General features: G+C 32.3%; 1 protein-coding gene across 1 annotated transcript; it reads left to right on the top strand.

Moving 5' to 3' along the window:
• Positions 1 to 3,282: 3,282 nt before the first annotated feature.
• Positions 3,283 to 11,512, top strand: LOC131853644 (uncharacterized). Its single transcript, XM_059204617.1, has 6 exons — positions 3,283 to 3,300; positions 4,020 to 4,215; positions 6,334 to 6,569; positions 7,798 to 8,058; positions 9,116 to 9,274; positions 9,983 to 11,512. The coding sequence occupies exons 1-6, from the start codon at positions 3,283 to 3,285 to the stop codon at positions 10,136 to 10,138; spliced, it is 1,026 nt and encodes a 341-aa protein (XP_059060600.1). The 3' UTR covers positions 10,139 to 11,512.
• Positions 11,513 to 12,800: the final 1,288 nt, after the last annotated feature.

The raw sequence follows: 12,800 nt of genomic DNA on the forward strand, positions 1-12,800 counted from the left end.
GTGATCATAATACCATTATCGTCATTAAGTTGAGGATTGGATTTGCATATTTTAAACTCAATTGTTTCGTCTGTAATTACCCACAGTCATAACTTTTCTTTATTTGATAGAATTCTTTATGCACAGTAATAATTATTAGCTTCTGACAACATATGGATTATTGTACCAATAATTCCAATTGCAAAAATTAAGGACTAGCATAATTTTATACTGATTTACAGAACGCGATGGAAAAATAAACAAAAATAATTATTATTTGGGAATTACCTCTAATGAAACGTAAATGCATTTGCACTAACCGGGTATCGTTTACCAAAGCGATATCCTTATACTTAATTAAGTATTCCAGGAGCGAAGCAGACTCACCAATAACATTGAGAAGTGGAATTAACATTAGGAACGCGAGCGGCTGTCACGGTCGTGCCTGAGCGGGCCGATTGCTCCATCGATCCTATGCAGCATAGTTAATGCGTACATTTATTTCTTGACTTCCCATTGCACTTATTTCCTAACGTAGTTATCTCTTTTTAAAGGAATTTTATTCTAAAATATTACTTGTCTCTCATAAAAATTTAAGTAGGTATATGAGTACCAAATTTTTATACCCTTTACTACCATGTACAGGCATGTTTGGCCTCTAGGCAACGCAATTCTCGAGATCCCTCCCTATTTAAAAGAGGTCGTTCAATATTAATTGGAAATGACGGAATATAGAATATTTTTACAGGGTTTTTCAGCCGTTTAAACATTATCAGGCAAGTTTAAGTTGATGCGAGTGAAAGTAAAAAGTTTTAACCATCCATATCCTACTATTTAATACTATACGATTATGTTGTATTTATTATAAAATCTTAAACAATATGCAATATTTCGTCTTCATACAGTCCACGTCCAGAATAAAATACAATAATACTATAGCTGCTGTCATTGAGGACACAAATTTTATATATGCAATTGTTCCCTCTATGGAACATTTTCAATTTCTTTTCTTTTGACGGGCCGATGACGGGCAGACTAAGAGAGGCCCCGGGCAGTTACCCACCTACCTACCTAATGTATAATCCAGCCCTGTATACCTACATGATTAATCGTAAGAGTAGCCAATGATACTATTCCTGAAATTAAACTAATTTTCAAAACAGAAAACAGTGAAAATATGGAATTGTTTCCAATAAAACCTTAATATAAATATCGTGGTCACATATCCCATGTAGTATAAAAATTTCAAAACTCATTAACTAATTTTCCTCTTTGTTTCTTGCTAAAGCTGGTTCAGCTTCACAAATATTCTACAAACCATCACCAAAAGTATACACCTACCTCTATTATTCTACACTGACTAAGGTTTCCAATAAAAGTACTCAATACCACTTAAAAATACTTAAACAACGATATTAACTTCACAGTAGCGCAATTAACAAAACACTATTCTCTCATTCTCAATCTCAAATTTAATACATCTTGTATCATTGATTCCTGACTATTGACAGCTAGATTTTTACAAATGTAACCCACGACCATCGGAAAATGTAATGCAATGTAGGTACTACACCATCGAGGTATGATACCAACAGTATGATAAATTTTATGTAACAAAGGGCCATTCTATGTTGATAAGGCATGTGGAAATTATCTTTTACCTTAACACAAGCTGTGTTAATAACAAAAGGATGAAATAAAAATACTCAAAATGTAAAGATAAACGGTGTACTAAAACCCTTTACTATCTGCGGAAAGACTAAAAAGTGTCCGGAACTGACTTGTATATATCGCACAGTACAATAATGGATTAACTCAAAAAATACAAACAGTGGAAAGTACACCCTAATGTTAAAAACATTATGGTGTATTTTCCACTGTTTGTCTGTTTCCACTGGTTCCACTTTAAGGTCTGATTTAAATAATTTGCAGTATGATACGGTCGTGTTAAGAAATACATCATACAGACTATGTGTAATTATAACGACTTTCTCTAGGAATCTTGTAATAGTAATGGATCTATCGTAAAGATAGACTCACAGAATAGACTCTTTTCTTTTCTGTCTTACTTTTATGTATTGTATTTTGATCTACCTATACTTATTTTACATGTATGTAAATAAAGTAAATACAGGAAACTTAGACAGACACTTCTTCAGTTTATTAAAATTTTTACTGAAAATATAACCTTCCTTATTTTTTTAATAGGCACTATCCTCTGGGATAATTACTTTGTTAACTTTTACGCCTAAAACTATAATTATATTACGTCTGTATATCCTGCTTTTATGGTTAACCCCAAAGGGAAAATTGGAACGATTTAAAAAGGTCTGTGCGTAGTTGCCTTATCCGGAAATCGTTTCAGGTAGAACCTTGAAATTTCACATAGTGTCACTTATGGTTATTTTATTGAAGCTCGTGACGCACGTGATCTGTTAAACATCTATAAAATTACAGTTAATCACCTGTAGAAATCTTTAATTGATGTGTTTAATTTGTTAAAACTGGAACGATAGAACGATTAGCTCTGTCTATTAATAATAATTAGTTGTTTCCAGAAATCAGGTAAGTAGTCCACTTCAGGCTCAGACAGAAAGGAAGTCTTTAATTAATTCTTTTGACGTTACTGTTTTTAATCTAAATTTAACTTAATGACATCTTCTTTATGGTATTTAATTTACAATCAGTTACACTATACTCATTAATAGGTAAGTTCAATATCTATGTAGTTAGTTTACAATATACATACATACGTAGTAGTTAGAAAAATATCTTATTTTTTACTTAAATAATAATTTTATGATCCTAAAATAAATTTTAAATAGATATCAGAACACAAAATTTAATGCTATTACCTATTTTTTTGGAAAATATATGTATATTATATCATATGGCCGGCTTTTCTATTTGTCCGGCTTTGTATCGAGAATGAATGAATTTAATATTTGCTCGGTGCTTCTACAAAACGTGCGTTGCATGAAGAAGTGACCTATTTTATTTTATCAATAAAAATTACAGAGCTTTTATTACTGCATTATTAATACATCAAATTTTAGGATAAAAATAAGATATCGCATAAAATTGTAGCTAGTTAACCCTCCGCAGTGTAAAAATACAAGTTTTGTCACTTATTTAATTTCTTGTTATCTTGTGAATATACCGGTAGACTACCCGGACTTGAACCGAAAAGTTATGAGTTAAACATTAACCGACACAAAAAACTTTGTGTATCAATATATATCTTTCGAACTGACTATCCGAGGAGAGAATGACGCGTGTTTAAATGCCACGTATGATTTAAATATGTATACCGAGCGAAATGTGAGCATTTGCAGTGTTGCATCGTAGGCAGAACTAAAAAAAGAGCACCAAAATCAGTCCACGTCCACATCAAGAATATAACCAAATTTATAACCTCATATTTAAATTTGTTGAAAACTTCTAATAACCAAGAGTAAATACGTAGTTAATCTTATCCAGAGAATACCGAAAAGAATAAATAGCACTTGTAATAAACAGTTTAAAAGAGCGTTTTAGTGCTGTTCTGATTTAGTTGTTTATCTATCGTATCTGTATCCGTTTGTATGGCGTGATATATTTAATTATTTTATATCAATATGTACCTCACTGTTCTTATTTGTATCAGTTATATGTTTTAAATATTGCTTGCTGAAGGCGTCTTGGTATACTGGTCAAGAAATTAATACGAAAGATTGAGGTAGGGTCACCCCCTTTCACGTTGGATTCAAATATACGTGGGTATGTGAAGTTATCACTAAGAATTGACAATTCCACTGACTTCTCAAACTGTGGTTGTAACAGATATGAAAGTATATCTGTTACACTAACTATGCCAGCGGTTTCATGCGCGTGAAATTTATGGCCTATATGTTATTCTGATCTATAAGCTATATTAAAATTTCATCAAAATCCGTTCAGTAGTTTTTGCGTGAAAAAGTAACAAATATCCATCAATACTCACAAACTTTCGAGTTTATAATAGATATATTAATAAGATTTACAATTTGCCTTTTTTTCAGATAGGGCCGCTCACAGACATAAAATGGCAACTGGGAGGAACAAAATCACAAGAGGGCAACAACATCGCGATACACGTCACACCACCAGAGGGCGAGGAAGATGACGAACTTGTACCACCACTGCGTGCGCGCAGAAAACTCAGCACCCCTCTCACCGCATTTCAGGGCTCAAGCGAGGGACTTATTAACATATCACGTATGAGAATAAGATTTCTTAATTTCTTGCGACAGTAATAGCTTAAGCTTAATTACATAAATAAACCCCCTACTAGTTATTGTAGTGATGCATGTGTTCAAAATTAACACTTTGCCGGCACAAATTTTTACAATATCGTGTCCTCCATATTTACGTCAAGATTTGTGCTAATTTGTGTCGATAGATTTAATTCTATATCTGACGCAAAGAGTACAGACGTTAATATACAGAGATGGCTTTAGTCGGTGGATGTAGAAATGTATTGTCTTAAAAGCTGAAAAACAGGGTTTGCCTACTAATATACTAAATACATTATCTGTCTATATTCGATTTAAAAATAATAAAAAAAAATCAATCGTATTCTTATAAGTAAAATGGTATCAACAACTTGAACTCATAAAAAAAGAACATTTTACTCTTAAGTATCGACTAATTTTAAGCCCAAATAAGCATAAATATGGAGTTCTGTTTCCACCTGCATCACAACACTACTTGATACCATAGAAGGACAGTATGCTTTAATATTTTTTTTTACGCATTTATTCATAAGATTCATTATATTGAATATAAATACAAGAACAAAATTACTTTTAATAGGTATAAGATATATTAACTTTCCGTACCTAATATAATATTTATAAACATTATACGCATATCATATATAACGTAATTAATTATGCTATTTTATCTACAAAAATGGATATATGTAGTAAATATAAACTCGTGTTCTAACAACATATTGTACCTAGTTATTCTAACTATTAGGGGTCACACATTGAATAATTGTCCATTTAGAGACAGTTTTTAAAACAGTTATTAACCTTCAAATAACTTTGTTGGTAGTTGGTAGGAATTGGATTACGAAGCCATTTAAAAAAATATACTCATATATTTAGCTAGTATTCTATGTAGATACGGTCTTTTCATATATAAAAAATATTGTATTGTTTTCATATATAATAAAACTTAAGCTGTCAAAAAATATTTGATTTTATCAAACATTTTATATTTTTTTGCCCTACCCTATTCTAGACATTACTAGATTTACTGGTAAATTCACCAATATAGCCGGCTTGAATTCGAGAATTATCTCTGAGGTTTGATCTAGCATCAGCAAACATACTAAACTTCATTTAAATCCGTCCTCAGCCATAAATCAGTGTGACAAACTTCCAAATACGAGTATCTGTACAAAGTTTCAGATTTAAATAGCTTTACAAAGTTTCACATTTGTATTATTACTAGAATTTCGACTACTGAGATTTGCATGGGGACCTGTATATTATTATCCTGCCGTCAAACAGTTTGTGGTTCTTTGAAGGGAAAGACATAATTACAGAGTACTTGAACATGACACTATAAACCTCAGAAATGCACTGTACCACGGGCTTCACTAACGAGTTGCAATACTATAGGTACTTGTTCCTCTGCTCATATGCGGCGGTTGCCAGTTTTTTCATTCTTCAATAGTCAATATATTTTGCGACATCTTTTGTCATAGTGTAATAACCACTACGTGTATAGTCACGTGCAATTATGTACCTTTACATATTTATATTACATAGTTAAAAAGTCTTTGGTGTTGTCAGTAATGGTAGATACTTTGACAAAGTAATATCACATAATATTCTAATAGGAAACAATTTATGTCTATTATGAGTTACAGTCACGCCTAACTATTAGAATACTGTACAATGTATGTAACTTGAGTGACTTTGTTTGTATTACAATTCTTTTGTTAGTCTTCATGCTCATATCTGTAGTATTTTTGGTCCTGTGCACATGCATGACTATAATCCGTCCAATAATATAAACGGCACCAAAGTACGAACTTTACGTAACACTTGCCTGGCCTTAAAACTGTAAATTGAAATAAAAATGCATCCTAAGACTTATAAACAAATATACCATTTAAATTGAAAAATAATCTTTACAAATTTTATAATTGCAAAAGTCAGTGTGTCTGTCTCTGTGTATATCCGTCTATATGTATGTTTTCATAACTAAACGGATGAACTCATCTTAAGGTTTCCCGTGAAGATAGATGATCGATAGACACTTGTTTTGTGTTAAAAACGTGAACACTTACTATATTAATAAACTACAATGCCTTCTTAGATACACGTACTTCTCAATCCCGATCCCTGTCGCCCCTGGACCGTACGAAGCGTCGATTCAGCACCATGGTGTCGAGCGCAGCAGCGGCGGCGGTATCTCGGAGACTCTCCGCAACTATAGGATGGTGCCTTGCAACCCCCACGCAAGTGAAGCCACAGATCGTGAGGCAGGGTCGCGCGTTATGTCTCCAATACATAAAAACGCAAATCCGAAGATCTTCGCTTTGTCAAAAAAAGGTAAAGTTATATAGTTCATTACGCAACTTATACAAGTACTAAATATTTTTTTTTACCATAAACTATCTCACTCTGCAGCTAGGCTAGTTACTTCTGTTGAGAAGATTTGGCAAAACACTTATTCTTTGATAATATTAATCTTTAAGTAGTTACCTACCAATTTACATGCGGCTAAATTTTATGTATTTTACCAACTTTCGTAAAATGGAGTAAAAAAGTGGCATTAAAATATATGCAATGTCAAAACTCATGTATATTACTATTGTTTTCACTTCATTAAATGGAGTATTACGAAAGTTGCGGCCACTGAAAGTTTTGCTACTATTTTGGATTAATTAACGAGTTTTCTCGTGCTCACAGCGAGGCCTTCATTAATTCCCTTATGCTTTATTACCTGGTGCTCTTTATTAGCAAATAGTATATGCATACTGTCACGACTACATCCCAGATGGGATATACAGAGGTATTGACAACAGTTGAGGTGAACACTTGATATGCGCACATTTTGCTCGAAAAAATAGTATTTAGTATATACTGATATTATAAATGAGAAAATATGTCTGTCTATTTATGTAAAGGATAAGCAAGGATTAAAGATTTTTCACGACTGAATGAAATTAGTTTAAAAATGTTTAGTATTAAAAGAGGCGAAGTCCGTTACAGCTAGTAAACATAAAATAAATAGAATATTTTTTTATATTTTCTAATAAATTTTAGCACTTAGGTACAACAATTCTATGCATTGTAACGTCTGTATTATCTGACGTTAATCATAACATTATTGTTATTCAACAAAACTACTACTTCAATTTTTTAATAAGAATATTCTTAAACAATCAGTATTAAAAGTGAATATTGTGGTAAAAATCTTTATATATTAAAAATCAAAATTAATAATATGCTAACTCTTTTGCTCTATATATTATCATCCTCTGGTTGCAGTTTATTACAATGTTGTATTGCTAAAAATAAAGCATATATATATAATAAAATACATACTTAGTTTTATTCAATCACACCAACATGCCGTCTACCTACTAAACTACAGCCGTGCTTACATTAGAAGAACTCAGTTTCTCTAGAAATATCGGCTAATATATACTTTCAGACTATCAGACTTACTATCTCAATATAATATATTCAATACAAACTACTTGAGTATATATATAAATACCTTAACACAAATCTTATGCATTGATGAATAAACGCTAGTATGTTTATTTTCCAGAAAATAGTGATGAAACGATTACAACGGATGCTTGAGACGGAATGCGGTGAAGAAGCACTGAGTAATTCTGAATCGGGCGTACTGTCAGCACTAAGAGCGCTGTGTGCAGCTCTAGAAAGAAAGCGACCCGACGTGTTCCGCCATGTAGCGAGACAAGCCACTCGAGCGCCGTCAGCGATGCTGCGATCCGACACTGCATTAGCGGAGTTGGCACTAGCACTAGCGAGGCGAATCACCAGGGAGAACATCACGTGGTCTAAGGTAGGTAACTAACTTCCGAATTAAATCCAATTATACTGAAAACACTTCCAATATCTACTTAGCGAAACGTTGTACAAAGTTATCGCCGTGGGTACTTCTGATTCACTATTACTATCGTCCGCTTGCTTTGTAACATATGTTTCTATTTAATAGTGAAATATAGCAGTGAAATTATGGGATACGGATATATGACACTTTAAATTTGTTCCGGAATAGCATTGCAAAGATCTACCACAGAGGGCAGGTGCTGTTCAAATATACGGTTACAACTTACCATCAGGTGATTCGTCAGTTGTTTTCAATGCTATTGCAATGATTACATTTAAAAAAATCTAAATTTAAAAAAAATACACCTAATTTTATATCTCAACGAACTAGCTGTATACAAATTACAAATAGCTTTCGCACTTCAGAGTTTTTCCACCTAATATATTGTACAAATTTCGAAGTTTTACTCACATAAGTACCTAAGTAAAGCTAAAACTTATAAAACTTGAGTTTAATGTGCAATAGTCCGATAATATTATTAATATAGTTTGTAGGCTCTTAACACGAATAATTTAATGGTAAACAAAATAAAGTTAAAACGCCACAAACTACATCAATAAGTAACGAAACCCACTACCTATTAGTTTAAGTAAACCACATTACATTAGTTAAAACTACATCTAAATCGGTTAAGCCATTTCTTAGATTAGCACGCACAAACGCACAAACAAACAGACAAAAATTCTAAAAATCATAAATATATATGTATATATACCAAAAGCGAAAATTTAAAAGTAAATTATGATAACATTTGCTATAATTGGTTCTAAATCATGATATGTACTTATACAGATATATCTACTGATCTAATCTGGAATGTAATCGATATCGAAACAAGCCATTTTTGTACTATTATTTTGAAACATAAGACTAAACTACGAAATTAATACATTGCTATTGCAATTAAAGAATATAAAATATAATGCATTCCAATGGCATTGGATCGCAACTAATCTTTAGAATAGACCTGTTAAATAAAAAATAAACATATGTATTAAACATATTTAAGATAGCAGCTGTGTATTGCGTGTGCGGAGCATTGGCCCGTGAAGCAGCAGAGGCTGTAGATGAAGAACCAGCTCTCGAGTTGGTGGCAGCGCCGGCGGCCGCCATTGCGGACCTCTTGCACGAGGAGACGGGCTCCTGGATAGCTGCTCATGGTGGATGGGTAATAGACCACAAAATAACCTCAAAATTTACATTTAATCGTACAGTAAAAGAACGTTCCTTTGTAACCTACTAGAATGTCAAGTCTGAATTAGATAATATATCGGTTAACGAACATATAATGTTTTTTTATGAGTGGTAATATATAATACTTCTCTCACGGTCTAGTCATCTACCATTTTATTTGGGATCCACTCTCCTTGATCAGGCCTATTATGTCTTACATAATCTGACGATGAGGGACATAGGTAATATTCTTCTATTCTAGAAGATATTTCATCCTTAAATATAATCAGTAATCGACACTTTTAATCTGTATTCTAGAAATGGACACTGAATATTTTTTATTTTATATTTGTTCATTTTAGGGCTTTGACTAGATTTAAACAATAATCAATATACTACATACTTTCTATATTTTAAAAATATTATCTCTCAACAAAGGTTAAAAATGTAATTAAGTCGACGCGTTCAATTTATTGAAGTGAACATGTATTATATATATATATAAACCTTCCTCTAGAATCACTCTATCTATTAAAAAGAACCGCCTCAAAGTTTTAAAGATTTAAGCATACATAGGGACAGACAGCGACAGCGACTTTGTTTTATACTATGTAATAATGATGATTCTACTTACTATACATAATATATAGGTATATGGTATATCATTTGTATATACATATGTATGTAACAATTTATTTTACAGAACGGGTTGATCGAACGATTACGTGCCAGTGAGCGTGACCAGCGGTCTGAGAAAAATTTACAAGTGATGGTGTCATTTTTTGTCATAGCATGTTTTGTACTCCTGTTTCTGAGATGGGCTCTACATTTACATCCTGCTTACTATGATAATGTATGACATAGCTGCACCTACTTTTCTTACTGCAGAATGTTAACCAATTTGATTGACAGTCTATAACTAATGAAGGTCAGTCAGTAGATAACTAATTTAATAAAAGAGAACTAAAACTGTAATTAGTATCATATATATAGCTGAAGATGTGATGAAAAACTATGTTATTTTTTCAATTATATTACTTAATTTATTATATTTATTGTCTTTACCTAAACTACTGGAGTAATTTGAAAGTTATCAGAAAATGTAGAAATATTATTTCACCCGTAGGCAATATACTAGTTCCTAAAATGTCACAATATATAATCGAATATATATACCAACAAGACATACAATATTTCTTTATATATAATTTCAGTTTATTATTTAGCTACCCAATACAAATTAGACTACATTATTATTATTAGGTATTATATACAGCCGACATGGACATTTGTTACACCACCTTTATTGCAACAGATGGTAATAACTTTATGTTTGGATTAACCAAATATGAATTATATACAATTTAAAGTTCCCGCCATGTTCTCACATACCACAGGTATGCGAGAACATGGCGGGAATTTATGAAATATTAAAGTGGAAGCCATCCAAATTAATCGCCAAAAGTTGAGGATATTAGCGTAAAATTACCATACTGGCTAAACGAATTCATATATGCTTTTAGTTATATATTTTTCAATTTATTGCTCTGGTATGGCTTATTTTATTCTGATTGTTGGAATTGTGATATACACAGAGATTTTCATATTCTTAAAACCAATGCCACGTCAAATTATTGTATCTACCTACTATAATTCTAATAAGTATTAATTGTAAAGTAATTACATTATTAGGTAATTGAAAAATCATATTATAAAGATTTTTTTGTGACTGATCCTTCTTGTTGTAACAAGTACAATAGGAAATAATATTATGTTCATAATAAATAAGCTATATAGGTATTCATGTAACTTATAGTTATTAAACGTTGTTTAATTTAATCTACCTGTATGATTTAACCTAATAAACTAGTTTATCTACTCTTCCTGAGAGAGTCGTCTGGGCTGACATATACCTACAGGTCGAGGTGTTGAACATGGTCAAGGGCAATAAAAAAATGTTGGTTATATTTTTAAGTGTGTTTCCAGTGATGGAAAATCCTATAACCATGCTGAATTCAAATATAACAAGCAAAATGTGGGCTATTCAAGCGCTGTGTTCATCACGACGTCATTAGTTTGTAACAATGCCTCTGACTTCCCCAGCTAGGTTAATAGTTGTTCAAATGTAGGTATTACGAGTAACTACATTTTCTTAGTAAACCTACCTTATTACTTTCATTTTAAAATTGTCGTGTTTTTGTAAAAAAAAATTGAAATGAAAATTGTCACATGTTTTGGCTATTAAAGTTTATTCAAATTATTAATTTGTTTTCTTTGCCACTCTCTCTCTCTCTCTCAAGATCATATATAAAATTTAATATAACTCGTAAATTTAAAGAATAATGGGACCTTGCACTACGTGCATGTTATTTATTTATTTTATTTTATTTATACTCTTTATTGCACCAATTACAGAACAAAAACAAAAAAAAAAAAAACAATTAAAATGGAAAATATACACTGATACAAAAGGCGGTCTTATCGCTAAGCAATCTCTTCCAGACTACCTTTAGGTGGATAGAGAAATAAAAATAAGAACAGGGTAGGTGGCGCACGTAATAAACAAAAATAAATATATATGACTCAAATATACATAAATATAAACATACACACACATTAATACATATATACATACACATACATATACTTAATAGTGCACATACATTTGGAAAGAATGAAGGAAGATTAATTATGAGAATAATAAGAAATTAATTAAAGGGATATAAAATGGGATTTGACAGAGGCTTTAAAGCTGGCAAGCGATTGAATGCTCCGAATGCTAGAGGGCAGTGAGTTCCACAACCTAACGGCCTGGACAGAAAAGGATTTAGAATAGAAGGAAGTGGAATGAGAGGGAAATCTTAGACGGAGATAGTTAACATTACGCGAGGAGGGGCTGTTGTTCTCACTGAGAAATGTGAAACAGTCTTTTAGGTAATAAGGAGTAACTGGGTTAAAAAGAATGCTGTAAAGGAGTGATAGGATGTGTAAGTTGCGACGAAGACGGATAGGGAGCCACTTGAGTTGAGTACGATACTGGGAGATGTGATCATATTTGCGCAGACCAAATATGAAGCGAATACATAAATTTTGAAGTCGCTCAAGTTTATTTAATTGCTCTTCAGTGAGATCCAAGTAGCAGCAGTCAGCATAATCGAGGATAGGAAGGAGTAAGGAATGAGCAAGTGCAATTTTGGTATCAAAAGGGAGAAAGTTACGCAACCTGTTCAAGCCACCAGCAGCTGCAAACATTTTCCTACTAACCTCAGAGACTTGATGAGACCAAGACAACGTACGATCAAATACAATGCCAAGATTTTTAACAGATTTCCTATATTCAATTAGAACCCCGTCGAAGACTACAGGCGGAAGGTCATTCCAAGAAATTTGAGAAATATATCTGGGGCTACCTATAATAATGGCTTGTGTCTTCGAAGGGTTCACAACAAGGCCGTATGACTCACTCCAAACAGATAAACGCATAAGATCGTCATTGATAGTGGATATGGCTTGAGTTATAT

This window comes from Achroia grisella, unplaced genomic scaffold, assembly GCF_030625045.1.
Source record: "Achroia grisella isolate CSIRO2021 unplaced genomic scaffold, CSIRO_AGI_Agris_v1 utg903, whole genome shotgun sequence".
Classification (NCBI taxonomy): Eukaryota; Metazoa; Arthropoda; class Insecta; order Lepidoptera; family Pyralidae; genus Achroia; species Achroia grisella.